General features: G+C 47.2%; 9 protein-coding genes across 9 annotated transcripts; 6 read left to right on the top strand and 3 right to left on the bottom strand.

Annotated features, from left to right (window-relative positions):
• Positions 1-78: 78 nt before the first annotated feature.
• Positions 79-1086, top strand: HD556DRAFT_1539711 (uncharacterized protein; the record flags this gene model as incomplete). The annotated part of the gene is made up of 5 exons (XM_041309726.1): positions 79-268; positions 318-596; positions 646-708; positions 759-869; positions 932-1086. The coding sequence occupies 5 exons, from the start codon at positions 79-81 to the stop codon at positions 1084-1086; spliced, it is 798 nt and encodes a 265-aa protein (XP_041153646.1).
• A 553-nt stretch (positions 1087-1639) lies between these two features.
• On the bottom strand, positions 1640-3991 carry HD556DRAFT_1450032 (uncharacterized protein; the record flags this gene model as incomplete). The annotated part of the gene is made up of 8 exons (XM_041307704.1): positions 1640-2372; positions 2423-2465; positions 2507-2596; positions 2652-2755; positions 2809-2837; positions 2873-3161; positions 3668-3726; positions 3791-3991. 8 exons carry the CDS (start codon positions 3989-3991, stop codon positions 1640-1642), a joined length of 1548 nt encoding a protein of 515 aa, XP_041153645.1.
• Positions 3992-4446: 455 nt separating this feature from the next.
• On the top strand, positions 4447-7686 carry HD556DRAFT_1278749 (uncharacterized protein; the record flags this gene model as incomplete). Its single annotated transcript, XM_041299264.1, has 7 exons — positions 4447-4504; positions 4566-5228; positions 5285-5463; positions 5517-5825; positions 5879-6465; positions 6519-7355; positions 7412-7686. Exons 1-7 carry the CDS (start codon positions 4502-4504, stop codon positions 7684-7686), a joined length of 2853 nt encoding a protein of 950 aa, XP_041153644.1. The 5' UTR covers positions 4447-4501.
• Positions 7687-7789: 103 nt separating this feature from the next.
• HD556DRAFT_1417127 (uncharacterized protein) lies at positions 7790-9036 on the top strand. The gene is made up of 4 exons (XM_041304360.1): positions 7790-8073; positions 8128-8193; positions 8240-8425; positions 8473-9036. The coding sequence occupies exons 1-4, from the start codon at positions 7858-7860 to the stop codon at positions 8671-8673; spliced, it is 669 nt and encodes a 222-aa protein (XP_041153643.1). The 5' UTR covers positions 7790-7857; the 3' UTR covers positions 8674-9036.
• An 885-nt stretch (positions 9037-9921) lies between these two features.
• On the bottom strand, positions 9922-10631 carry HD556DRAFT_1189914 (uncharacterized protein; the record flags this gene model as incomplete). Its single annotated transcript, XM_041296145.1, has 3 exons — positions 9922-10158; positions 10211-10381; positions 10437-10631. Coding segments are annotated over 3 exons (603 nt in total), but the record flags the coding sequence as incomplete, so codon positions are not given.
• Positions 10632-12143: 1512 nt separating this feature from the next.
• Positions 12144-16165, top strand: HD556DRAFT_1434837 (uncharacterized protein; the record flags this gene model as incomplete). Its single annotated transcript, XM_041305369.1, has 14 exons — positions 12144-12189; positions 12266-12597; positions 12651-12869; positions 12927-13106; positions 13156-13352; positions 13416-13623; positions 13676-13854; positions 13886-13982; positions 14035-14214; positions 14272-14370; positions 14395-14469; positions 14528-14596; positions 15485-15706; positions 15767-16165. 14 exons carry the CDS (start codon positions 12144-12146, stop codon positions 16163-16165), a joined length of 2502 nt encoding a protein of 833 aa, XP_041153641.1.
• A 1723-nt stretch (positions 16166-17888) lies between these two features.
• HD556DRAFT_1450025 (uncharacterized protein) lies at positions 17889-19740 on the top strand (the record flags this gene model as incomplete). The annotated part of the gene is made up of 6 exons (XM_041307703.1): positions 17889-18053; positions 18100-18462; positions 18522-18568; positions 18623-18767; positions 18826-18954; positions 19009-19740. 6 exons carry the CDS (start codon positions 17889-17891, stop codon positions 19738-19740), a joined length of 1581 nt encoding a protein of 526 aa, XP_041153640.1.
• Positions 19741-22046: 2306 nt separating this feature from the next.
• HD556DRAFT_1066707 (catalase-like domain-containing protein) lies at positions 22047-25053 on the top strand. Its single transcript, XM_041296053.1, has 20 exons — positions 22047-22379; positions 22435-22504; positions 22555-22590; positions 22644-22843; positions 22905-22935; positions 22986-23037; positions 23088-23140; positions 23198-23207; positions 23257-23291; positions 23346-23389; positions 23442-23510; positions 23564-23745; positions 23802-23825; positions 23880-23940; positions 23995-24046; positions 24095-24155; positions 24207-24250; positions 24304-24328; positions 24381-24571; positions 24632-25053. Exons 1-20 carry the CDS (start codon positions 22153-22155, stop codon positions 24797-24799), a joined length of 1635 nt encoding a protein of 544 aa, XP_041153639.1. The 5' UTR covers positions 22047-22152; the 3' UTR covers positions 24800-25053.
• A 1411-nt stretch (positions 25054-26464) lies between these two features.
• On the bottom strand, positions 26465-27784 carry HD556DRAFT_1507986 (uncharacterized protein; the record flags this gene model as incomplete). Its single annotated transcript, XM_041309065.1, has 4 exons — positions 26465-27028; positions 27083-27141; positions 27260-27697; positions 27760-27784. The coding sequence occupies 4 exons, from the start codon at positions 27782-27784 to the stop codon at positions 26717-26719; spliced, it is 834 nt and encodes a 277-aa protein (XP_041153638.1). The 3' UTR covers positions 26465-26716.
• Positions 27785-27928: the final 144 nt, after the last annotated feature.

The raw sequence follows: 27928 nt of genomic DNA, 5'->3' as shown, positions 1-27928 counted from the left end.
ACTAGAATGAAGTTTCAAAGAAACAATACAATTGAAGGACAATGTTGAAAATCGTTGATTGTTTGTCTTTGTTTGGTCATGGTTCAACTTTCGGCAATCGCCGGCCATGTGTTGAACTTCGATGTTATCTGTTATCAATCAGTTCATCAGTTCATCAGCTCATCAGATATCATGAGCTCTCAACCTGGGGTCAGATTTCATGACCCTCCGGTCACTGAATACACCTCAATGGATGTGGATGAGACCTCCCAGTCCCGGATGTCCCTTGGTATGTTTTGTTTTTGCTGATTTCAGTGAATTGATCTTACATGGTTTAGATCCATTAGATGATATATACCTTGGGCCGGATGATGAGTTAGACTCTGATTCTGGGTCATCCGGTGGTCTGGATTCGTTAAATGCGATTCCCGGTATGTTTCTCAATTCAAATGTACATATTCTACATGTGCAAATCCATCACATACTTCCAGATCCATCATATCCGGCCCTGGCAGATGGACTGGCCCTGTATGATGACCCGGACTTATATCTTGGTCCGGAGGATACCTTTATTTCGTCTGATGATGCTCCGGCTGTACCCGATTTTCCTATGGCTGGTGAGGTTATTCTTTTCATCTCATGTTCATTTTCATGGCATTTCCCCAGTGAATGAATCGACTCCCGAACCTCATCCGGCCACTCCGGCTGTACCAGAGGCACCCATACCTTGTACGTGTATTCATATCATGTCATGTGTTCTATTCATGTTATCTCCCAAGCGAATTCAGAAACTCCCGAACGTCAATTGCCCGAGCCGGAACTCAACAATGACGAACTGCGTGCCATGGTTCAGGAGTTCATGCCAATCGGATCTTATGATCAAGCTGAAAGTATGTATACAACAGTTAATTATTTATCTCTGCTAATGTTCTGCAAGTTCAAACAATTGTAGATCGCCTGGGTGATTACGAACAGAGTCATGGAAATCTTCCTGCCCCTACAGTAGCACAACTTCTTGAGGCTGACAGACATTCAGGATGGCATGGGCGGAAACATGCGACAAACTGCGGAAAGCAGATGCTGACCTCCGGAGGATGCAACGGGTAAGGGAGTCAACCTCCGAAATGCTGAAGGTATTAGATACCCTCATTGAGTTCTTTGAGGACTCAAGTAACATGTAAATATCAATCAATGTCTGATAGTAGACATATTGCAGTATACTTTACCTACTCAGTACTTAGTCCTTCCTCGCTGCCCGGTGTTCTGTGCTCGGTACTCCGTACTCGGTACTCGGTGCTCGGTGCCCGGTGATCGGGGTTCGGTACTCGGGGTTCGGTGCAGTATACTTTGCCTGCTCAGTACTTAGTACTTGGTACTTGTATACTTTACCTACTCAGTACTTAGTCCTTGGTACTTGTATACTCCACCTACTCAGTCCTCGCTGCCCGGTGTTCTGTGCTCGGTACTCGGTACTCGGTACTCGGTGCTCGGTGCCCGGTGATCGGGGTTCGGGGTTCGGTACTCGGGGTTCGGAACTCGGGGTTCGGTACTCGGGCCTTGGTACTGGAGATTTGGGATTTAAGATTAGGTCGTTAGTACTTTGACATATACACAATAGCACATATGACATTACACATGACGGCAGGAAGATATATCTACATTAAGTGCGTCCCCGTGCTCTGGTTACTCTAGGTGTACTGTCTACTGGCATTTGCAACTTACTCCGGGTCGTCCTCGTGGATGGTTCAACTGTGACTTTCTTGCCCCGCCCCCTTTTCTGTGCCGGCGGCGTGATACTCTCTTCCATTTCAACATCCTCTCTAACTTCTCTGGTCGCGTCTTCAGTTAACCCAGCAAGGAGGTCGCCCATTCTTGATGTCAGTAATGCACCTTTTTTGGCTGGCTTGGCCCGGCGAGGCTTTGGAATTGCACGTGGGACTGCCGTCCCTTTTGGTGTAGGACCTCCCGTCCTGGGTTTCATCAGCGGATGTCTCCCGTCAGCCAGGTCATCATCCACATCATCCTCCGTATGATTAGTGGCACTCTCCTTATCACTCTCGGCTTCTGTCGACGAATCCCGAGGCCCTCGGATGGTAACCCTCTGCTGCTTTCTCACTATACTAGTCTGAGGAGAGGGCGACTTGCCAGATATGACAGATGGTACCATGTCCCCATCTTTGTTCTTACATGCTTTGAACAGAAATGTGGGACCTTCTCCTGTTTCCTGCCGAGCATGCCAGAAATGGAGCAAGGCAGTCGTGTCCCAATTTTGCAGCTTTGAAGGCTCCTTCAAGTCAACATCTGCCAGAAGATACGTCCGGGCCACGAAGTCATCCTGACTTTGTACAATGGCACTCCATGGTACAACCGCCTTGTCCTTCCGGAACATATCCCTGTGTCCATGCATTGAACAATTTGTCAGATGATGCAACGAGAAACTCACGATAGTGCGATGTAAGAAAGGCCCTCACTATGGCCTTCTTCTCCTCAAGTTTCGTGTCAGTGATGTCGGGAAGGAGTGGCATACCCTCCCCGTCCATTTCGAGTTCGAAAGCTGGTTTTCGAATTCTTTTTCGACCTCCCTTGACCTGACGTCCTCCATCCCGTGCCCCGGCACCTATCATCGTGATGCTCAACATGTTCAATCTGGTATACATGGTTCAAACACTCACCGAACTGTTCCTGCGCGTACTCCTGCCACACTGGCTCAATGTCCTCCCAGTCCTTCGTCTTCATGAAGCTGTCCCCGTCTCCTAAGGCCTCGTTATCATCATGCCTGCATGAATATTTTCAGATGAAAGATCCATGTCAATGGGTAAATGTACTCACATCCCGAACAGCACCTCTCCCTTTTCATTCTTCCAAGCCGACATCACAAAAACTCTCATCCCACATTGCCTCCACATCTCGTTCGAAAGTGCTCCATATATGCCGGACCCTTCTTACGGGCGACTTGTGCTTGTATCTCCGGAGGCGGACAGTTGTTGGACCACTCTTCCGCTGTTTCTTTCGCCTTCTCCAACTCGTCGTCGTCCAATTCAGCCATGACTCTCTTCACCGCCGCCTGATAATGTTTGAACATACCAGGATCTCCGGGCTTTACCCCCGACTCGTCCTCAATCCTCTTCAGCACCTCTTCGCGTTTCTGCTGGTAGACCACCATCCTGGGCGTCAAACTGTATCTGTAAATGTTGTGAGGTCGCGCATTGCCTAGTCTGCTATACCTGAGACGACAAGTGCGTTCGACCCTAAAGGGGAAGCGAGTGCAGCAAGGATCTGGAAGTAGGCGCTGAAGGCGCTACTGGTCGGCCAATGCGAAGTGCGAGAAAGCGCGCAGGTACGCGCGAGGCGCGGGAAAGCGAAGGTACGCGCGAGGCGCGGGAAGCGCGCGCGCGCGTGAGCGGAAACAAGTGAGAGTAAGTGTGAGTTTGCTTAAGTGATGATAGATGAATAACAAGAGATGTGAGCGCGAGGTGTCAAAGAATAGATTGCAACTATATTCTCTAGGTGGTAAGTGGGTAAGTGGGAGGTCCAGTCCAAAGTTCGAAAGTTCCTAATAGTATGTAATGCTGGCGCTTATATACGGCGCCTAAGCGCTGTCACGCGGAGCCGAAGCGTTACCGAGTAAGGTATGTAAAGCTATATGTAAGTAAGGGTCCATGATATAAATAACCATTTCCTCCCATACTTGATGGTGTCCTTCCTTTCCTTCTTTTTCTTGTTGTTGAACAACCAAGTCTTGTACACCTAAGATTTGATGAAAAATGTGATGTTGAAAATTTAGTTTTTCAACGCAACAAAGGAGCATCACCTGCTTCCTCTTTTTCCATTGTTTTTGGTCCACCTTAGGAGCAAACAACCTGGCCGCCCTTGCTATGGCAGTGAAAATCCCCCTCTTCTCACTCCTTTTGGCGGCAGTCCACTCAGGAAGGTAGTTCTTCAACTCCAAAATCTCCTTGTCTGTGAGCTTCTGAGACTGTGGTTGACGCGCCCTGTGTCTTCCGGAAGTCATGTTGGTGGAATGACCTGTTCTTGCCATAGTGAATCAGAATGCAGAACGGGCTGAGGATTTGCAAGGTAGAAGTATTAATGAATTGTGCGAAGTTGAACTTAGAGCAAAGCCTAATAATCTGTTAATCGGCCCATATTTGAAAAGAATCCATTAATGGAAATGAATTTGTAATGAGCCAACAGGACTGCACAGCATCATATTGCAATAACAATTCATTACACCTGAGCTGATGCCTTGCTTGCAACATTAGTAAACAAGATGAAGATAGGTAGATGCACCCCAGTGCAAAAATCTCACAGGGTGGAAGCAAGGGGCAGCAAAGGTAGGAAGACTTGGGTCAAGGTCCCACTTGCAAGCACGAGGCGACATGCCTACAGGTCCATGCCTAACTCTCCCCCAGAATCACCAACAATTCAGCCTGTTGAGGCACCACCTCCTTGGGAAGACTTTCCTGACAATACTTATGAGCAGGACCAAGGCTCCTTTGAGCCTTTGCAACTCCCAAAAACCATGGCAAGTTCATGTACAATGTTGGAGTGTCATTTAAACTATGGCTAAGCATTCAAAAATACAGAGTCAAAATGACTACCTCAGGCAATGGCTGCCAAGGCAGGAATCATATCTACATCACCTCCTTGATCGAGAAGCTCCACCAGAAGACAGGAGATGCATCATCTGCGAACAGGATGGGGTGTACAAATGTCAAGATTGTCTTGGCGAGCCACTCTATTGCACGGGCTGTTGCAGGAGTCAACATCGTAGCAATCCTTTCCACTGGATCAGTCAATGGAATGGGCGATTCTTTGAGCGGAGTTGTCTCGCTCATGTGGGACTCATTATACACCTTGGCCATGATGGCAAACAATGTCCGGAGGTCACTGATCGGTGGAATTTGTTTGAAGAAGATGAACCTGAAGACCTGCTCGAGCCTGAAGATCTGCCATTTGTGTCCGGACCCGAGTTCCAGCCAAAGGAAAACACCATGGTCATTGTAGACAAGTCCGGAGTTCATCGCCTGGAGATTCGATGTTGTGAATGTCCGAATGCCATGAGTCCGGACATTCAAATGTTTCGACACGGATTTTTCCCTGCATCTTTCAACAGGCCAAAGACTGTGTTCACCTTCAGAGTGCTCAATGATTTTCTACTGGACAGCCTTGAATGCGGCACCTCGGCGATGAACTATTACAGCAAGCTCCGGCGAATGACCTCCAGCATGTTTCCACACCTTGTTCCGGTAATGCCTTACCCTCTTCATCTACTGGACATCATATTGACAAAGCACATTGCAAGGACCGATACAGAGAGCTCATGAGGGTCGCTCGACAGTGGAGGCAGTTGAAGACAATGAAATGGCATGGCTTTGGCCATCGTTCTGATAACCCGAGCACAGGAGAACTCGCATTATTTTGCCCGGCGTGTCCTCAGCCAGGGATTAATGTGCTGTTGTCAGAGGATGAATCGCTTGATGAGTGAGTCCTATTCTCAACCAATGTGGCCTCCATAATAATACTAGCGATCCAAGCTGGAAATACACCCGGTCATTTGTGATGGACGGAAATTTCAAAGCCGAACATCTGCATCCCATTAAGCCATTCGATGAAGTTTGGCTATCCGATGGGCTTGGATTCATGGTAGGAAAGGACCGGTATAAAATGCATCTGGCAGAGGCTGCTGACACGGTGGAAAAATCAAGCTGCAACAACCACCGGGCAGTAAATCAAGCTAATGCTGCTCGGCACAAGCTGGAGTCCACCGGTATCGGGGGAGTTGCCTGTGCCAGACACGGTTGCTTTGTCCCTCACTCCATGGTGGATTTTCAGAAAGGCGAAAGGCAAGCCACATCCACCATTCCTCATTCACGAGTTAACCATGGGTCACTTGCAGACAAATGAACATGGACTACGCCCTTTGCGAGGCTTCCCGGCACAACATGGAAGGCATCACCAGGGCTGTCACCTTCTATGATATTAATTGTCAATACAACAAACACTTTCGGGTTCGGGTGGATCGAAGTCGATTTCTAGACATGGCACCACAACTAACCATCATTCCCGGAATTGGGTTGTGGCACATTCATGGCCATCAGGACAGCTGCTATGTCCGATATGCTTCTAACTTTATTGAAGGCATTGGTCGGATCGATGGAGAGATCATGGAGACGCTATGGGCACGGCTCAATCTGATTTCCCCTGCTGCTCGGGGAATGTCATCTCCCCACCGAAAGGAATGCCTTGATTATCAGATGAATGACTCCAATTTCTGCAAGATGATTCGCATGAAAAGGACTCTATGCCGGAAATACAAGCTGGCGAGGAATGGCATCTCGGAAAGTGGAAAGGCATTCGACAGACTCGATGAAGCAGCACCCTCACATTTGAAGACAGAATGGTTAGCCAGGGAGAGGATAGCTCAGTCAAGCAGATTGAATGATCCTGCGGCGATGGATGAATATGAGATCAATATAAAAAAGGGTACAGTTGAGTTCCATTGTCTCCATCGAGGTCGGAATTAATATTGCACTCAGCACCAAGCAAAAAGGAGATCGAGCTTAGATTATTAGAGGAGGGTAACGCCCGCAATGCAGCACCCTCTCGCAGATCTGTGGCGACGTGGATATCAACAGGGTTAGCAATTGAAGAGGCTCAGATTGCATTGCTCATCGAGGTCCGAAGGATCGGAAGAAGATCCACTGAGACACAGAGATTAGACATTGCCCGTCAACGCGATCGGCTCCAAGGCCAGATAGATGGATTTGCTCGGTCTGCTCTAACACATCTCGGGGAGGGATTTGATGCAGATGATGAACCTGAGGACTTGAACGTAGACATTCTAGATGATCTCGATGATGACCCGGCGGATTTCACAGAGACATCTCATACATGGACAAACTCTCCCGAGCTCACTGTAATCCCGTTGCCATCAAACCTGGGTGTTGATAGATGCAGACGATGCATGGCAGAGGATCTGATTCCCCTGGAGATGTCTCTTCGTGAAGGGCAGGCCAATGATGCCCTTCACAATCTCCGCATTTACCTTTGCAACAAGGCCATCCTGTTCCGAACAACCGTTCGGCAGGCCAAATCCCAGGCCCTGAAAACTCGAGCTTGGTCCCAGGTGACGTCGGTGCAGCAGGCAGTCTCCCTCCATGCCAGCATATATACAAAGACCAGGAAGCAAATGATGAAACTTGAGCCGGGGCAAGACCAGCTTCAGAAATACAAACCCCTGCTTCGCGAGCAACTCAAAATCAGCACTGCAGTGGGCGACCCAAATGCCCGAGGTCAACGAAATGAATCTTTGGCTTGGTTTTGGTCTGTTGAAGTCGACCTCGGGGGTCCTGATCAATCGTGGAATGAGGAATGTGAGTTCCTGCTTGCATGTCATATCCCACGGTTACCTGACTGGACCCATGCCAAGTTTACCGAGTCCATTGGCTGCGGGCAAAGGCACTACGAGATCGATGGAGGGAAGAAATGATATTGGTCAAATTGGAGATGGATTGGACATGTAAGTTCTTTTTGTGGAAAGCAACCCAATGGGGCGACCACATGCAGGAATCATTGGAGAAACGCCTTCCGGGTCACGGATGCTATGCCGGAAGGCAATCGCGAATGTATTCATTGCTCGCACAGGATGCGCAGGCAGCTTTTCAAGACCTACAAAACGTGTTGATAGAGGCTGGAGATGAATGAACATTGTTTTCTCATGAAGTCCCTTTTTCCACATACATAATTGAGGCCCGGGAATTGTCCGGGTCAGCCCATGTCGGAGTTTGAATTTCGTATCCATCCATCAGTGATTCTTATCTTCACATCTTCACCATCTTTCACTTGCATTGCCAGCGCCATAGTCCTGTATTAGCCATGCCTGCAACTCCTGCATCCACTTCTGGCACTCTGAATGCCGGAAGCCATTACCGACCCCTGAAGCTGAGCCTTGGAACTATTTCCTGCACATTGGCAATGGCTGGATCGCGGGTCCGTGCATGCATCTCTCAATATCAGACGGAAGCTGCCAACAATGGTCTATCTTCTGACCGGATAAAGTATTTTAAAGCTGGGCTGCAATGGGAGATGAATGTATGTTACCACTGCCCTGATGACTTTGTTGGTCAATGCTAAAAATTTGAGCAGACTTTTGTCACACCACTCCTGCAGTACTCAGCTTCACAGAATATCGTGTCGGTTCTTCCGGTCCCTGTCGCTTATATCCTTAAGTTGTATCCCATGCTAACCTGGAACACAGGTTCCGGACGACGTCTTTTCATTCCACCTCCTTTCATTTGATGATGAGGCAATTGCAGGACATCCGTCCCGGATTGTGTTTGCATATACATGTCCATGGTGGATGGGAAACACCACAATCCCGGATCAACCATGGCAGTGGGATGAAATAATGGCTTCCTGCGTCTCTCACTACCAGTATTGGGCGGTAAGATGTTAGCTGAATTGCCTTGATTGATGACTTATCTGTTCTAGCTTAATGTTGAGGATGATGCTTTGGTTCTTCCAGAGAAGTTGAGAAACACTTCGACTCCACCACTTATGGGACTGAGGTGGATTAAAGAACGCATGGAAGCATTGATGGAGGAGCAAGATGAGGGCATCAAAGCCAAGATGGCAGAGGTGAAGATGTACACTGACATGTTAGAGAAATTGAGGAAAGGCAAAGGAGTGTAGTCCCATTCAGTGTTCATTGTATACAAGATGTAAAATATTCTATGCATTCAAAAATCTTGCACCCGAGTCCCGGAAGCCCAGGTCCCGAGTCCCGAATTTCGGAGTTCGGGGTTCGGCGACCCGGAGCTCGGCAACTGTGTTGGGTGTCAGGGTATCCGGAGCATTGGAGATAGCATGTGTCAGTATTCTGCGTTTCATGGTTCATCTTTCGTGATTATGGAATCTTTCGTGATTATAGAATCGGGCGTCAGGGACTCGGTATTCAGAACACTGTCGAGTCCCAGGTCACGAGCTCCGAGTCCCGAGTCCCGAAACCCAGGTCCCGAGTCCCGAAACCCGAGTCCCAAGTCCCGAATTTCGGAGTTCGGGGTTCGGTGACCCGGAGCTTGGCAACTGTGTTGGGTGTCAGGGTATCCGGAGCATTGGAGATCGCATGTGTCAGCCAAACATGAACCATGAAACGCAAAATACTGACACATGCTATCTCCAATGCTCCGGATACCCTGACACCCAACACAGTTGCCGAGCTCCGGGTCGCCGAACCCCGAACTCCGAAATTCGGGACTCGGGACCTGGGCTTCCGGGACTCGGTATTCAGAACAGTGTCGAGTCCCGAGTTCACAATGTCGGGGTTCAGGGTTTTGTCAAATGTGTACGGCAATAACAAATGTTAATTTGAGCATATTGATACATCTTCCCCCAGTCTCAAATATCAAGTGCTGAGGTCCGGGTGTCGGGACTCAGTACCCCGGCACTCGGGACTCCCATATGTCAAGTCCCGAGTTCCAATTATCGAATACCGAGGCTCGCATCCAAATTATTCAGTCCCATATATCACTTCGCAAATGCTCACAATTGAGTATTGAGGTCCAGATAACTATTGGTACATGGTATTCATTTGTTGGAATGTATATAGGTCACAATGCATGCTCTTTGTTTGATCTTTCACACACTGTATGGACCATCCACACTAGCCCATCCACATGATGGAACACCAGCGTAAATGTGAACAGAATCCCTCATATACCATGCCCAAGCAATCCGATCCCCTTCCACATCATAAACTCCATGTCTCACAATCCTTCCGGAAAACACAATCATACAGCCGGAATTGTACTTGAACTCCAGCTGAAGGCTTGGCATTGTCATCCGAGCATTAGAATAGTTCCCCACGGTGGTGAGAATGTCGAAGCATTCAGCAATGGACAAATGGTCTCGATGATTTGGGGTTTCCCGATTGGAAATGATGGAGAGGGTGTTAAACACCGATGCCCAGTACTGCAGGGCCTCCGGCATCTGTGGCAGATCCTTGCTTACTGCTATATGTCCTAGGTTTGACAAGGTTCGCAACCCTGCCCAGTACTGCTCAGGATGCATGACTCTGAGTGCCGCGGACGCGATGGCTGCTGGCCTTGAAATGGCTTTGAGGATATTCTCGCAGGAAGGTCCCTTCAATGATGCAGATACCTCCGGATCGGACACATTCTTTGGGATTGGTGAGTATGACTGCCGGAATCACCATCTCATCAGATCCTACCTCGTGTCCCTGTTGAAACCATGCCGGAGATAAATTGATGCATCCGGGAGTTGCCCCAACATCTTCCGAGCCCCGGTTGAACCACTTTTGATTAGTTCGCCAATTGCCATCAGCCCTTACACTTTTTTCGAGGCTTGGAGCGAGCAAATTGGTGGCTTCCCTGATTTCCTTCTGTAGGTTCCATTTGATATTCAATATCCATTGAGTAACAATGTATATTACACACCTGGGTGGTGTCGGTCAGGGCGTCTGGGAGGTACCATGCGATGATGGCACCGGATGCATCGAGAATTGTGGCAGGTTCGTCGACCAACCTTTTGCCTTCATGGCCAGGAGGACACCTCTCAAGCAACCTAGCCTCTCTCTGTTCATTATGCCCGGTGTCCTTCGGGGAGATCAATTTGCTATATCTTGCAATATCCACCTGCATCTGAACTGTCATGCAGGAATTTGAATGATAAAATGAATTTTCCGAATCTGCAGGAAGACCCACTGGGATTTTTATATGCCTTTATGAGTACATCAGCCAAGCGATCACACGCCATCACCAGATCAGTGTCTAGGTTGGGGGAAGGTATGACTGGGCCTCCTCCAGTCTTCTCTGCCTTGAATTTCTGTTCGGTATATTCCCCTGCTTCATAAGTCACAGTCAGGGCCCAAGTGCGCCAGATGTTTATACTATCAGGAGTGGAAGGGGAAGAACCGTTCATGCTGGATGTTAATCTTGGGAAATCAGACACTGAATGCTGAATGTCCGGACTTTGGTGTTAAAGGGGGTGGAGATAGAGAGGATCAGATAAGGGAGCCTGAGATAATTTTGGCTGTCAAAGATGTATTATTATCCATTGCTCAATGAAATACTACCTGATTGGAAGTGTGCTGGTCATCAGATATTCATTTGTCAACTCCCGGGTCCCGGAACTCGGAAGTTGGTACGGTTGACCCAAATTTGGGTGGTCGGAACTTGGCTTCTTGTAGGGAAACACAAGCCTCGCACCCCGGATTCCAAATTCTGCAAGACAACCTGTGCACCATCAAAGGCCATGTCAGGAGATCACCTGCTGCTCCGGGAACTCGGTAACTTTGATTTATTACCTCCTCTGAGTACGGTTGACTCACATTTTGGTGGTCGGAACTTGGCTTCTCGTAGGGCAACACAAGCTTCGCACCCCGGATTCCACATTCTGCAAGACAACCTACGCACCATCAAAGGCCATGTCAAGAGAGCACCTGCTGCTCTCTTCAGAAACATCTCAACTTCGGTTGGCCATTTAACACGGAAAGTATTAACTAAATTATGTGTTGAGTTCCGGGTCCCGGAACTCGGAACTTGGAGCTCGGTACAGTTGACTCAAATTCTGGTGGTCGGAACTTGGCTTCTCGTAGGGCAACACAAGCTTCGCACCCCGGATTCCACATTCTGCAAGACAACCTGTGCACCATCAAAGGCCATGTCAGGAGATCACCTGCTGCTCCGGGAACTTGGTAACTTTGATTTATTACCTCCTCTGATTTGGTTGATGTACAACTACCTCAGCTCCATCATGTCTACAATTATGATACACATGGGCCCACCCATCTATATTTTATACCACCCTCGGCCCACCCGTCTAATACAACATCCCATACAACACCCTCGGCCCACCCGTCTAATACAATATTTTATAATACCCTCGGCCCACCCGTCTAATTTAATATGTGTCTGGGCCCACCCGTGAATGTGATAACAAGTACCTACCCATCTATCTCATACACATCTACCTTAATACACCCATCTGCATAATATCCAACTACCTCGGCCCACCCGTCTACCTAATATTCATGTACATCGGCCCACTCATCTACTCTATATATTCCCTGCATGGGCCCACCCGTCTCCATCGGGAATAATTTGCCTCCCGGCCCATCCGTCATAGTCGAGGATATTTTTATCATGGGCCCATGGTCCGCTGGCCCGTATCATACGGGATATTATGCATGTCCGTTCCCTCGTATTATACGGAGATAGGTCACTGTAATATGTGATTTTAGACCATCCGCCACTCTCTGGAACAGCATCCCCTGTGCCCCAATTCGATGCCGATGATATAGAAGTCCGGTATCACCCCAACAGTGGGCGCCCTACACAAGTGTACCATTTCGAAGAGTACGGATGTGGCCCTGGTGCCCCAACAGTACCTCCGGAAGCTGATCCTGAGCCCTGGTCCCCATTTCGCACTCATATCGACTTTGAAGTGGCAGAACTTTCCCATGAAGCCGCACTCACTCACGAGCAGACAGATCGGCTCATCAGACTTATACATCGTAGCAAAAACAAGTTGTTCACGCTTCGGAATCGCAAAGACGTGCAAGACACATGGGATGCAGCCTCATTCAAATTGACTCCTGTTTGTATCCAATTGCTTCGAGTGTAAAATATATTTATATGTGAATACCATAGTTCACGAAGGAAGAGGTGGTTGTGCCCTTCCAAGGTGTTGATCAGACTTTTCCGTTTTTTCACTGCTCACTATGGGACTGGGCTGTGGATCTACTTCAAGATCGTGAAGTTGGTCCGCATTTTGTCTTTGATGCCCAACAGCTTTCGAAGTTCAATGGTGAGAAATTTGTTTGGTTCATTCACGAGCCTTGGACTGCCAGCGCATTCTGGGAATATCAAGTATATCATTCGTGTTATGTGTCTAATGTGCTGTGTACTGATTGAGCATAATAACAGTCGAAAATACCACCAGACGCCAAACCACTTGCCTTTATCCTCTATGCAGACAAGGCCAAATTATCATCATTCGGTCGTGCGAAAGGCTATCCTGTAGTTGCTCGGTGCACTAATCTTCCCACCGCAATTCGTAATGGTGAAGGCTTGGGTGGCGGGTGTGTTGTTGGTTGGCTGCCCATTGTTAGCTTTGTGCTTCGCTCAATGATTGTGTCATTACTAACTACCACAGGTAAAGGAAGACAAGAATCATTCTGGAAAGCCAGCCTTTGTTAACTTCAAAAACGCGGTATGGCATACATCGTTTTTGAAACTGCTCACCTGTCTAGCACCACTATCGAAGCTTGGTTCTTCCGTCAAATGTTGGGATGATATTGTCCGCCTGTTCTATCCAATCATACTCATACTCTCTGCAGACTATGAAGAACAGTGAGTGACTCAAACATTGCTAGGTAATACACGAGCCTGAAAGCATGTTCACTAATATTACAGGGTTGTGATGGCATTAATTTGTGGTCTCATGGGAAAATTTCCTTGCCCTATCTGCCTCGTGCCTCGCGAGGAGCTCTCCAAGACATCCAACGTGTATCGGCTTCGCACATCCACAGACGCAAAGGCATTGCGTGCTCGAGCCCGAGAGTCTACAACAATAGAAGCGAGAGAGCAGATATTGAGCTCTGAGAGCCTCCGTGATGTTGATGTAAGTCTTTCGCCTTGATTTTAATTTTTAATTTGTCTATCACTGACATCAGAATTCATTTGACACCATGGACCACACTGATGTGCACCATGCTCTATCATTTGACAAACTTCACTTTAATGATGAGAGACAGTTCGATCACCTGTGGACGGAACTTCAAAAATGGATCGCTAGTTCTGGTCAACAAGCTGCTGTGCTGATTGACAGTTTGCAAGTATTTTTCTGTCTGTAGTAGGTAGTAAATGTTAATCTAGATTTGCAGTTTCGAGTCGTTTCCACGTTGGCGAAACCTGAACCACTTTGACCAGGTGGTATCAGTATCCTTTTCTGATGGAACGAAATACGAAGATATATCAAAGGTATATCATGATATTATCAAGCTTTAGATCGATTGTTCACATCATTCAATAGCTCATCGTTTTTGCAGCGCATAATGTATTTAAGCATGATCTGGATCCACAGGCCTATCTCCTGCTTCGCTGTATTTGGAGCTATGTAGAATTTAACACATATGCCTCGTTAGAGGTTCACACCAAAGACACCATCAGGGATGGCCGAAATGCATTGTCGGAGCTCACCAAATTGATGGATGTAAGTTTTATTGTGTATATTGTCAATTAACACCATTGATTCAGAACTACGAGTCAGACATACATCGAAGATACAGCAGACCTCTCAGAGAAGTCATGGAATTTCCCCAAGAAACATCTTTCAGCTCATGTCTTCGACGACATTGAGGCAAAAGGTGTCACCTGAAACTACAACACAAAGCCGAACGAAAAGATGCACGGCCTGCTGAAGGATGCCTATCAGGATCGTATGAACTTCAAGAATTTCGCTGAACAGGTAAGTGGCTCCTTAGACTGCATATATGTGAACCAAGTGCTGACAAACAAATTTAAAGATTCTTCGATACAACCACGACAGCCTAATTGCAGAATATATTCGCAGCAAGATGGACTGCCTCGACGCTGTAGGACACGAGCTGGCGCTGGGCTCGTATCGAGCTATTTTACAGTACACGTCAAATACCCGTCACATGCTAATCACTTCCCGATGTTATCCGACGCTAACCCGCCAACCCGACGTTTAGGCCGCATCAGACCCGATGTTTTCCCGCGCACTTGTCCTATCCGTGTCCCGTCCCGTCTTGCTAGCCCCACTAGGTGTGTAGTTCATTATTTCGCACATTACTCACGTCGTAGCCAGTGCTATTACATGTTTTCCCATAGTCCACAGCGCCTCATGTTTATTTACATGTACTTCGGATCCGAAATACTCCGCCGCTACTTTCACCTACGGGTTCCGCATTTCTACGTACTTACATATATATTGGACTGACCTCAAGCATTATTCATCATCCAAGTAGAGGGGAGCAGTTCCCCGATGCTTAGTGGTCAAACCCGATATTTCGTAGTTCTTAGTTGATATTGCGAAATATCATCGCTCTTTCATTATCCGTATCAGTCATTGTTATTATTGCGCACACCGCTCGCTCTTCCGACGCTCGCTATAGCGTTACTATTAGTTTCCGACACCCCAAACCCGAACCCCGATAACCCGAAACCCCGAAAACATCGGACCCGACGCTTTTGCATCGGACATCGTAATTATACCTTTGGACATTGTTTCCCACGCTCGGACTATTGACTCCACATCACTCACTTACCCCCAAGACTATTCCCAGACCGCAGACCCCTGGGTCGAACGCACTTGTCAGGCAAGTATAGCAGACTAGGCAGTGCAAAGACCACAACACAAATATATCAGTTTGGAGCCATCTTCGTATAGCCCCACTCAGTATAGTTGTTTCTACAACGCACAGAATATTGGCTCATCAGATCTACCTGATCTGTCGGAGGCCAATGAGGTCGAACAGACCAACCCAACTGATGCACAGCACTTTAGTCTTGGTTCGCGGCAGGCGAGTAAATCATTTGCAGACATTGAAGCAGGTAACGCGGGCAATCCAGCCTTTGATCGATTCCGGATCAAATTGAATGAATTTTTGAACCACACATTTGCTGCCAACAATATACCATTTCCCAGTGGAAGACATGTCCAACTCGCTGCTGGTGACATGGTGCGTTGAGTATCTACAGCCCTCAAATGACCTTACTAATAGTATTGCACTTTTGCTCAGATTACCGAGTTTAGATTCCTTAAAGTCGGCTATGAGTCACTCGTTGACTGGCGAGTCTCCCTGGACTATCTCCGATGCAATCCAATGTTTCATGGATTGCCTCGATATGATTGTGTTATCCTGCAGACGGAAGCTGGTCCCATCTTCGCCAAGCTGTTGTTGATCTTTACCTGCACAGTTGGGGACATCGATTATCCTATCACACTCACTCTCCCGTATGATCAAGCGGTTGGTGCTCGTCCACGGAAGGACAAAGATTTCAAATTTTGGCGGGTCAAGGCAAAGCCCAGGGCCTCTGCTGAGGATAGCACTAGGCCGAACGAGTTTTTGGTTGTCAATACGATTGACACAGACATGTTCCTTCGAATGAAGGAAATTCGTACGGAGGCTGGTTATTAGGTTAGATTGACTTCTTACCACTACAGATGGCATTTTTAATGAAAACCTCATCTGTATTGACCTTTCGTCCTCACTCGCTGCAGTCGAAAGCATCTTCTTCTCTGGCTCCTTTGTGTCCATCTTGAAGAAACATCCGCTATCCCCAAGCTTCTCACCTCGTTTTAGCCTGCAGGAACTGAATCGCGTTCACTCTGTGCCATGCCTATGCTCATGCGACATGTTCCATCTCAATTCCTGCTCCTGTATACTGTGAGTTGACATGTTCCACTATCCACAGCGAATAGTTCTGACATGCCACTTCCCTCGCCCAAAGATGCCGATGCAAGTATCCCACACTGTCGCGCCCAGTGTTTGTGCTCTTGAACATTTTGATTGTGTGCGTGGCGCGTTCCACTTCAATCCCACCATGGGTTTCGACGCTGCCACCATTTGATTGTGGGCATGGCGTGTTCCACTTCAATCCCGCCATGGGTTTCGACACTGCCCCCATTTGATTGTGCGCGTGGCGCGTTCCACTTCAATCCCGCCATGGGTTTCGACGCTGCCACCATTTGATTGTGCGCGTGGCGCATTCCACTTCAATCCTGCCATGGGTTTCGACGCTGCTACCATTTGATTGTGCGCGTGGCATGTTCCACTTCAATCCCGCCATGGGTTTTGACGCTGCTACCATTCGATTGTGTGTGTTGGCGCATTCCACTTCAATCCCACCTGGGTTTTGACACCGCCAACATCTCAAGCAACGGGTCAGTTTCACCATAGGTCACTCGTGCTCCTCACATATATGTGCCCTTGTTCGCCAAGCCCTTTTTTTAAGGTTCGTCTGACTACCCTCACCCCTTCCCTCCCCCTCCCCCATCCCCCCTCACTTTGTTCTAGCCTATTACTGACCTCACCTTCACACTTTTTCAATCACACTATGCCAATGAGTTGCAACAACGTTGCCACAATTCCTAATGAGGACTTTCAACCTCAAATGCTGGAGAAAGAACTTTAAGGACTGGCATCATGATGGAACTTGGCGAAGAAGATGCATTTCATATGATAGCAGTACATTTCTTTTCATTTTCTCAAGCTCGCAGAATGATCCATGATCTCTTGACCTACACATGTACGATAGATATTTACGACGGCGGCCAAGTGTATTAGCAGACGATTATGATTATGTAAGCAAATTGAAGGATTTTTGCCAAGTCCATTGGTTCTATCAACACTCTTGCAAGTTAATTGAGTTGAAGATTCAACCACATTTCGACCCTTACCCTGCTGCACAGACAAATGACTCATGCTGAAGCATTGCTGCCTCATGGATACAGGTAATAAGTTGCACCGTTTTCTCTGCCTCTCATGCCACGAGGTTGATTCAGACAAGTCAGATTCAGATCCATTGTGCTGTCCATCACATTCAAATTGATAACACGTCATCGCTTGTTTTTGGCAAGCTCTTTTACCTTTGGCGTCTTGCTGCATTTTACTAAACTTTCGTGATCTAGAGCTTTTGCAATGCTGGATTTGGCGCCACACAGGTAAGTTGCCTCATGTACTACCTTTTACCTGATACATTCTGATGTACATGCCAAGTCCGTGCATGTAATCTGTTGCACAGGTTTCCCTTTGTGCCCACGCTGCTCGGTTGTCAATGCGCAATGGATTTTGACTATAAGTTCTCTCCCTCTCCCATTGTGCTTCACCGTCTCAATCTACTGCACGCATATTTCTTATTATGCCCCAGCAGGCTCCCCATCACACATCTGACAGCGAATCAGACTCATTGGATTATTTTGATGAATCGGACTCTGGGTCTGCAGCAGGAGGTTCAGGGAGCTCGTTGACTCAGCCATCGGTCTCCAACACGCGACAAAGGCCACAACAGGATGGGGATATGGAGGTATGATTCATGCCTGCAACTATCTACTCTACTAATTGTATTCAAGATCATTCGGCGCTTGCAACTCGAAAACCAAATGCTCAAGAATAACAATCGTACTTTGGGCGAGAAGAACAAGACATTATCGTCCAATCAACATCGACGTTCAAAAACCAATGTTCCGGACGAGCTAAAGGCTTTTGATGTTGAGCTTGGGACTTTTTCCCGCAAGTATGGCATTGTTGCGGAGATGTTTCCACCTGTGCACCACATTCTCAAATTACCTGTGCCAAATCCTCCACCCACCATCCTATCTGGGAGTCGCTATGCGAGCAAGAGTGCAGAAGAAGTTTGTCTTGTAACTGAACTATACTCGCTTCTCCCAGGTCATCTCCATCGCTTTGTACCAACTACTCATTTCCAATCTTTGGTATGTCGTCTTATGTTGTTGTGATCTAGCAAATTGATTATTGATATATAATACCACAGCTGGAACACCATCTTCAAGGGGGTCGCTCCAGTGAGATTGGCAAGCTGTGAGTGATGGCAGGGCACATCTTTGGCCTCGATCCATCCTATTTCGATACCAGTTTTGTGAAACGGGACACAATCCCAGAAATACAGAAGATGCTTGGTCGCTCTCCATCATCAAAGTTCCCGCCTGTCCTTTTTACGAGACAAGAAATGGACCCCACAATGTCCACAGTTTTTGGTAACTGGGAACCGCTCGCAAAGGTATTTATTCTTGTTACAGCTGTCTGAAGAATCTGTGCTTAAGCTATGTTTCATATAGGCGATTAGAATTGTGATGTTCGGAAAAAATTCACTGGACATCATTGGGTGGCCACGCGCCAAGTGTAACACTCGAAAATGGGGCATGACATCGTGTACTCCCGGTCTTCTTGCCTGGGGCTGGGTCGCCGTAAGTTGTCCCTCTTTTATTATGATCAATTCTCAGTGTCTAACCATTGTTAAGTTGATCTTCATTCTGTCCACAGATCCCTCATTTACTAAAGACAGAGTTGGCACAAAATCTCGACTACCATACACAGCCATGTTCACGGCCTACAAACAACTGTGGGTAACACTTTGGGAGGAACCTCGTATTATCTCAATCTGGCAAAAAATCAATAGCCACGTCTGGCAATCGTCATCAACCGCCAATGTCACAACTTCAGATGCCGAAGGCAACGATCTCACACCTGATTTAATGTGCCTGGCTCTCGCCAATGCAGGCCGCACAGATTCAGATGTTCCGACTACCAATGTAGATTTCACACCTCCCATAACCCACAGTTCAACAATGTTTCAGGCCGCACCAGCTGCCCCTCCCACTGTACGAGCACCCCTTCCCGTTGCACCAGCACCCCTTCCTGCTGCACCAGTGCCCCTTCCCGCAGCACCAGCTGAAACCATCATCACACCAGTTCCCGCTGTGACTTCTGAATCTACAACACTCGGACTACCTGCTGTCACGCCTGCAGTCACTGTCACCACAGCCACCAAATTCCCATCCATTGTGCCTGCTGCTGTTGCCATCCCCACCGGGGAGGTTCTGCCACAAGCTGTAGCTTCTCAATCATCCTCTGGTCGACGAGGCCGAGGAAAGAAGGCTGGGGTACTCGCACCTATATCATCATCAGGGGATCCAGATGCATTGACAGAAGGGCAGCGACATGGCCGGCCAACAAGGAGTCGCAAAAAGTAGTAATAGTACAGTGGCGGAGTACTATATGTAGATAGATTCAGATATGCATTGTCGATGGTTGCACTTGTTATAATCAGATTTGGTCAGTCTCAAGGATGGTCTGAATTGACTTGAAACCTAAATGTGTTCATTCCAACATCATTGAGACAAAATTGAGTAGCCGGTTGGAAGTGACTGCTGATATTGCCAACTTGGTCGAAATTTTGGTTGAAAGGCACAATTCTAACCGAATTGTAACATAATTGTAACGTAAAACTCTTTTATTGTAACGTGTTGGAACCTGGGCTTGTCATTGGATCATTGCAACGTGTTGCAAGGCCATGAAACCCGAATAGGAAATTTCTGACAGACATTGTAATTCACGCAATATTTGAACCAATCTATATAGTTTTGTAAGTCAAACATAAATGAGGTAATATGATGTTGCTCAACAAACGGTACCTAATTACACTATCATACCTCGCTGGTTGAAACTCTCATAAGAATATAAATTAGGTTACAAGTGCCAACAGTTCTTTCCACGATAAAGTCTTATATCACTTGGTAGTTTAAAACATAAATGAAGGGATATGGTATGAGTCAACAAATATAACTTAACTATGCTATTGCATATTGATTGCTGCAACGGCGCAATGTTGTAATCTTGTCGCAAACTCCTCATGGTAAAATGAATTTTCAGAGATTCATGGCTATGTACCGATAACTAATATTTATTGCTGTATACATAGGTATATTCAGCCGTAGCATAATGATATCATCTTATACTTCCCACGGCTACAAAATCAAGGACTCATGAATTCACTGATGTTAGAATGGCGCAAACACAAACTGTTTGAAATATGTAAAATATGAAAACCGTGTTTCAGGCGCTTGTGACTTTGCTCACAGGCAATGTGCGGCTGTCTACTGTGCCAGCCAATTAACCACTAGTAGGACTCGCATGTCGGAATATTTTGAATGTTATTGGTCGTGAACCCATACCGGGCATGCGCACTGTACACAGAAATAAAGAGATCAGAAAACTGAGAAGAGTCAGACACCGAAGGATAAAGCAAATGGCTCGAATACTAGTATATTAAACATCGCCAAGACGGACAGAAACATTTTCGGACCGGTCAATCGTAGCGGCGCCAGAAAGTGCCAGTCTGCGACTCCAAGTGATCCCTCTATAGCGACTACGGGGCTTGCAAGACCACGGTCAGGTCTATAGAAAGCAAACCGCGCACGGTCAGCGCGCCTTTTCAGGCCTGAGAAGCTAGGGAGGGGTCGCAGAGTAAGAAAAGGACTTATCACACACTTGCATCTTATATATATTTTGCAGAGCGGCCGGATGATCCGCTCAGTGCGCATCAACGTTGCTTGGAACTGATTCGCATGCGGCTTGCGTGATCTGCGGATGGAAGACCGAGAGATCGAAGAAGAAGTTGACACAACAATATATAGGGAACAAAGGACGATGCTTATGATCATGATCACATAAATGGTTGTTTATTCCCAGGTATTTTTTCGTGGTACGCACAGCCACAATTGTCAGTCCTTGTATTCACTTCGGTAACTCCTTAGCCATGCTTACTGCGCCTGGAATGCCTTCCCATCGACTAGATCGCAAAATAAACTGTGTATGCGCCATACAACACAACCTCTCAGTGGAAAAAAGGATTGGTGAGGAATGTATGTGTACGAATAACTGCCCTACATCGTCGATTCGTCGAAGTCCAACTGCTCCACAACCTCGAGAACCACTGTATTCCACGTATCACATTCCTTCCATCCCTATCGGTCTAACTGGATAGTGAATCGCAAGCAGTTCCCTTCAAAAAGCTTATGCGACGACTTTCAACGGATGCCAAGGACTCACGCTCTCTCGCACTGTTCTTGATCTCAGAACAGATCCTTTTGCGCGTGGTCAATTATATACTGCACTATCTCGCGTCAAAAACCGTCAGAATACGTGTGCTTATGTTCAGGAGTGAATGAGGACAGAGATAGATACGGCAAATATAATATGGATCACAACGACCGAAGGTCATCGCTTGTATGGTATAATTTCAATATGTTCATCAATTCACTGATGCATCGCAGTATTATAATCTTCATTCCCAAGGGCGCGGCCTCTAGTGACAGCGCTTTGGGTGAACGGCACCATGACTTTCCCCAAAGTAAAACTCTCACTGCCAAAAGCCCTCGGCATCATGAATAGTCACCACGGATTCAAACACATCATCATGTGTCTTCATCACAGCGGTGGGGAGAAGACAAGATCATTCATTGATTGCTCAGGCGGCCCTGTTTTTTCAACTCATGTCAAGAACAGTTTCTCACCGCATCAGGGCTGTTGCTCAGACATACAGCTTTTCTTGTCGCGTAACATGACATGCTGAGCCTACAGGTCGAGAGTTTTGCATATATATAATGTGGAGAGCTACGATTCTCTTAACCCAGCTTCCTTTCATTGACAGAATGTACTTCTTTGCTTCGCTTCTATTCTCAGGAGCTGCGATCGCTGTTGCGCACGCTGAAGAAGCCAAGCGTGACGCAAGTCAGCCCTACTTCAACATATATCAAGGTCCAAATGAGCAAGATTCGATTATCAATGATCCTTCTACTCAACTGGATTACACCCTGTCTGGGGGAGAGGCGCGAGTTAGCTACTCCTCAACCGTACTTCACAAATAACAAGTATGTTGTATGCAGATATCCCAACCCGTACATGGCAGACAGACTAGGAACGACTGGCCCTCTTCTGATTTCGTCCACTAACCTGGCAAGGAATTTCCTTGGGATAGCGTCGATCTTTCCTAATATACATCTCAGATCGAATCACTGGCTCACTTTGTCCGTGAGAGAGTGGTAAGACACGCAGGATTCTCCGCAATGCCACTGCTAATGAGCTCTTTGCAAAGCCTGAGCGCACTATCCACGCAAAAGGCGGAGGTGCTCATGGTTGGTTTGAAGTGACCACACCTGTGGGTGCGAACTATTCGATGGCGAGTGTCTTTTCGGAGGTCGGCAAGCGTACCCCAGTCACTGCCCGGTTTTCTACAATTGCCGGTAATCTGGGCAATGCGGATACTGTTCGGGATCTGCGAGGGCTCGCCTTTAAGTACATGAGCTATTTTGGTATTGCCGCCACGTGCTCAACGTGTTGTTGTTTCTAAACTTAGGTTGCGCACAGAAGACGGAATCTTGGACTGGGTAAGCGTTTATCGTGTAAGGGTGCCTCCTGAAGCTAATATACCACAAAGCCCTTCTTAAACCACCCTGTTTTCTGGATTCGTGATCCAGCAAAATTCCCTCGTTAGTATAACGAATCCCTCCATGGCTTGTCATATTGAATATGCATACAGACCTCAGCCGTTCTCAGAAACGCAACCCTCAGACAAACACTGTGGATTACAATGTACATTTCCCTCCCTCATAATATCATTGGCAGTTCACTCATTGTACACCCCATCAGAATTTCTGGGGTGAGCGACAAATCAGCCACTTCGATGTGCAGGCTTTACATTTTTTTAGATTACCTTTCCGCGAATAATGAATCAATCTACCAGGTACCTTCCGCCACCAGTCAAGTGATCATCTTTGCTGACATCAACCTGTAATAGGTCATGCGTACCATGTCTGACCTCGGGACTCCTTACGGGTTCAGGTATGCATCTCATGAAGTATGCGTGCTTTCTTCTTTACTCACAAATCCCTAGGTATATGAGTGGCTGGAGTGGCAATACATTCCGCGCTGTGAAGGCAGATGGCTCGTGGGTTTACATCAAGTAGGTGGTCTCTGATGATGTGCTTTGGTGTCTTCATCGTTGACACGGTCCAGAACCATCGCAGTGTCGGATCAAGGCACCAAGAACAACACTAATGACGAGGCCATCGTGCAAGCTGGCGTGAGCCCCGACTTTGGCGTCCAAGATCTTTATGACTCCATTGCAGCTGGAAATTACCCCAGCTGGACAATTTACTGGCAAACCATGACGCCTCAACAAGCCGAGAATTATAAATGTCTGATGCCTGGTCTTATCTAGTCTCTTTTGGACGATGCTAACATTTTCTCTCAGACAACATCCTAGACCTGACCAAAGGCACGTTTTACTGTCCTCAAATTATATTCTTGACACTCACATTTCTATTTCTAGAATGGCTCGTAGAAGATGTACCTTACCAGGAAATTGGTCGAATCACCCTTGTTCAGAACCCGTACGGATTTGTGGTTTTCAATGTTTATGCGCCACAACTAACTTCTTCCCTCAGGACTAATTATTTCGCAGAGGTTGAACAAATTGGTTTTGACGTTGCCAACATGGTTTGTTTTTCTAAAGATCCGCGAACTAACAAGGCTGATTTCATCTAGCCTTATGGTCTCGAACCTTCCGCGGATCCCATACTGCAAGCACGATTGTTCGCTTACTCTGGTACTATAGTTCTTACTTTCTGACATCTTCTACTCAACTTCCTCCACCCAGATGCCCAGCGATACCGCACTGGAGTTAACGGCAGACAACTCCCAGTAAGTAGCATCGTGTGACTCAGTCTGGTCGTACCTAAAGCTGTGAATGACAGATCAACTGCCCTCTCAATCCTGTCGGTTCGTAACTGTTCTCCATCGTTCTGCGTGATGCTAAATCGAGTTTATCCAGCGAATTTCTTACGTGATGGTGCCATGAACTTCAACAACCAGGGAGATCGCCCGAACTTTTGGTCGCAGCAAGATCTTCTTGGGCTTGCTCCTCGGCCGTATAATGACGACAACCACACCATTTGGACTGGCGGCGCTGTCAAGTACCTTAGCACACCCAGCGAGATAGATTTCGATCAACCAAGGATCTTCGTACGTAGCAAATAGCACTATTCGCAATTTGCCTTTGAATCGCTGATTGAACCATGACAGTGGAATGGTCTATCTGAACGTGATCAAAACAACTTGATCTCCAATGTCATCTGGCATCTTGGTCAGGCCAGCGACGTGGCTATTCGCACCAAGCAGTGCCAGCTCTTTCAGCATGTGAATGAGACTTTAGGTCAAGCCATTGCGATGGGAGTGAATGTCACTCTGTAGATAACATTACTGCCTTTCCGTCTTTGCAGCTACTTTCATATTGGTGGATCAGATTTCTTTCTTGGCCATTTCTATTTATTCGTGGAGCTTGACAAACTACAGGGTCCCACCGTTTTACGATACTGTTGGAGCGGAACAAGGGCGGAATACTTCCAGGGCGACTATTAGAAGTTTGCCACTTCTAACAACCTCCCCAAATCGCGACTATCGCACATTTTTTGATACCTTGTAGTTTTGTAGCTATAGAGAAAATAACAATAAATAAGAAGTAATACAGCATGATGTGTTGGACGTAAAATAGCACCCGATGCCAGCTTGGGATTAAAATTGGGCAGATACTATTGTTGTTCGACAGCCACTCAGTGAGTGTGCATGCGGTGGTGTCCACTGACAGGCCCCTCAGTGTTATTGTATATTGCACAGGGACTTCAGTATAGAACGATGAACTCCATGCTTGTGACGCCCGACGCAGAGTCAGACAGCATTATTCAAAGATGAGGGTGCAGAGCTAGCTAGGGAAGACTGTAGCTCCTGGAGCCATTTTCATCTCCCCCTGAAAAAAGTAAGTCGAAAACGATGTTGCAAAGTGACCAAAACATACTCCGACGTCCCAGCTGTACAAAATCCAGACTTTGTGGGCGCTCTTGTGCAGTTGTGTAAGTAGTGAGAACGTCTGCTTGGTTGTAAGCAGATAGTTTTTTAGGGGGGTGGAAGCCTCGATAGTGACTCCGATCTGTGTGAGGGCGGGTGGACAGCCTCGTAGCCTCAGACCTAGCAGGTTCGGGTACCAACCACCGGGGCCCAGTAGTAGGAATGTGACTATGTGACCAAGGAACTTGAATATGAATCTTGTAGAAAACTGTAATGTAGGCTGGGAAGGAAAAGGAGCGGTGGGTGGGCTGAAAGGTGGCAGGCTGCAGACAGGCGCCGGAACTGACTGGAATGTAACCTGGGCCTTGGGCGCTTTGTGGTAGGCGGAGAAGAGAAACCACATGCTGCACAGCCGCTCCACGAAGTCATTATTCTAACCTTACGCTCGTACCTCGCTTCGGGGTAGAATTCCAGACTTCGCGTAGTATCCGCTGGTCAGACATATCGAAGGAATTCCTTCATATTAACGACTCCGCCTGAAATGAAAACAAGAATTGAATTTTGATCCCATCAAAGGTCTGACCGTGCTAAACATGGTCTCGACACCATACGTTCAAAAAAAGCGAAGCATCCGGACAACCGGAGGACATGTAGGAAGTTCCCGGTCTGTAATGAAGTCTACAGAGACCCCACGCGAAAGTCTGGCGAATACGTGGGGAATCGGGATGCTTGGTCGGAAATGTCCAGGCGGTCAAAGATCTGTTTGTTGTCTTACATCATCGCGACGAGCCACCATCACGCATCCAGTCATATATGTCAAGCACCGTCACGCCAATCCTGTGATTCCATCATCCTTGTCAGCTTGTCGTCGCGGTTCTAGTCACCTGAAGGACGCGGCAGCTGTGGATTGGGAGGAGACGTTGAATAACATCATGATGGTATTTGTGTGTAGATATGGGAGACTAGTAGGGATCTGGAGATGTGGAGGTAAAAATCCTGATGTGGCAGCTGAGCCTGCAAGCACTTAGCAGGCGGAAACGTTGATAGTGGTGGGAAATGATTTGACAGACTTCCCGGCACTTTCCGAGACTTTGTCCACATCCGGTCTGCACGCGGACGCACCGACCGTGACTGGTGTTTTATCTGCTTCAGAACCCTAAGGCCCTTGAACGTCTGGTTTGGAAGGCTGATGACTTACTAAAAGTGCTTATACTCATACTAGGAAGAGGCCTGGTTGCAGTCTCTGCATAGAGGAAAATTGTTGCATAAATGCGTACGGATCACATTCGAAAAAGTAGCAAAACTACTTACTACAATGCATGCATTTTAATGGTAAAGATCTTCAGACCAACTTTCAAACTTATCCACTTCCTCAGTCAGGCTCTTGATTTTTTCCCTTGCTCCAACAACGACCCTTCTGTGCAGTGGCAGGCGCATAGGAACATCATCGAGGTGGGTCAACTTCTCAATGGCTACCACTGCCTTGTCTGCATCTCCATCGATATTGCCCAACGCGACGAATTGTCGATACTGGGAACCGGGCAAGCTAGGATTGTCGTACGCAGGGTGCTGGGGAGCTAGGCGTAGGTTATCCTTGAATATCTTGGTACGGAATGGACCTGGCTCGATTATTGTGACCTTGGGGAAACAGAAAGTTGATAAGTCCTTAGACATCAAGCATTCTAAAGTTACCTTTATATTCCATGCGGGATCAAGTTCTTTTGCCAAAGACTCGCTCAGGCCTTCCAGCGCTAGATAATGCGGTAAGCATCTCCACTGTCAAAAAGTGATTACACCTGCCAAATTTTCTGTCGCAATGCTATGACTTGAATACAGTATATCGCATTATACAGAATACTCACGATGCACTGTAGAAGGCAGCCGCAGCGCCGCCTACCAATCCCAACCTTGACGAGACTTGTAGCAGTCTCCCACCAATTGGCTTGTTCATTTCTCGGAAGAACTTCACCGCTTCCTTGCTCACATGCATAGCACCCCAGAAATTCACTTCGAACATCGCACGTGCCTCTTCCTCGCTCGCGGACTCAAGCTCTCCCATTACACTTTGACCTGCATTATTAAACACAACATCGATCCTTCCAAAAGCTTCTTTTGCTTTTGCAAATGCAGCTGATACTCCCGCGCTGTTCGTCACGTCAAGCTGAATGACTAAGAGCTGGGACGATGAGAATTGTGCTGATAAATCTGATAAAGCATCAGGATTGCGAAGTGTCGCTATGACTTTGTCGCCCTTGTTGAGCAATAGCTCAGTCATTGATCTCCCGAACCCCGACGATGCGCCAGTAACTAGATGTGAGATATCAGGATTCAGTATTCTTGGCAGGTCCAATGAACTCGCTTTCACCCACTAAACCAAACCTTTGTGTCTGCCATATCTCCAGTAGGGATTAGATAATAGTAAGAGGAAAGAAAGGGGCGTGAGATTCTATGGAATTGGTGCGATACTTAGTGCAGTGCGTATGTATAGTGTGGTGTTTTTATTGGTAAAAATAGCATATTTAGCACCGTATGGTATAT

The sequence above is a fragment of the Suillus plorans genome (assembly GCF_016647745.1).
Source record: "Suillus plorans strain S12 chromosome Unknown HD556scaffold_97, whole genome shotgun sequence".
NCBI lineage: Eukaryota > Fungi > Basidiomycota > Agaricomycetes > Boletales > Suillaceae > Suillus > Suillus plorans.
This window is presented reverse-complemented; position numbering and strand designations above follow the sequence as displayed.

Bases quoted from the DNA above. Each gene is read 5' to 3' on its own strand.
- HD556DRAFT_1066707 (XM_041296053.1), top strand. From the start codon at position 22,153: ATGTGGAGAGCTACGATTCTCTTAACCCAGCTTCCTTTCATTGACAGA. The intron at 23,826-23,879 runs GCACGTTTTACT...TTCTATTTCTAG, and splicing joins CATCCTAGACCTGACCAAAG to AATGGCTCGTAGAAGATGTA. The intron at 24,572-24,631 runs GTACGTAGCAAA...GAACCATGACAG, and splicing joins TCGATCAACCAAGGATCTTC to TGGAATGGTCTATCTGAACG.
- HD556DRAFT_1417127 (XM_041304360.1), top strand. From the start codon at position 7,858: ATGCCTGCAACTCCTGCATCCACTTCTGGCACTCTGAATGCCGGAAGC. The intron at 8,074-8,127 runs GTATGTTACCAC...AAATTTGAGCAG, and splicing joins GGCTGCAATGGGAGATGAAT to ACTTTTGTCACACCACTCCT. The intron at 8,426-8,472 runs GTAAGATGTTAG...TATCTGTTCTAG, and splicing joins CTCACTACCAGTATTGGGCG to CTTAATGTTGAGGATGATGC.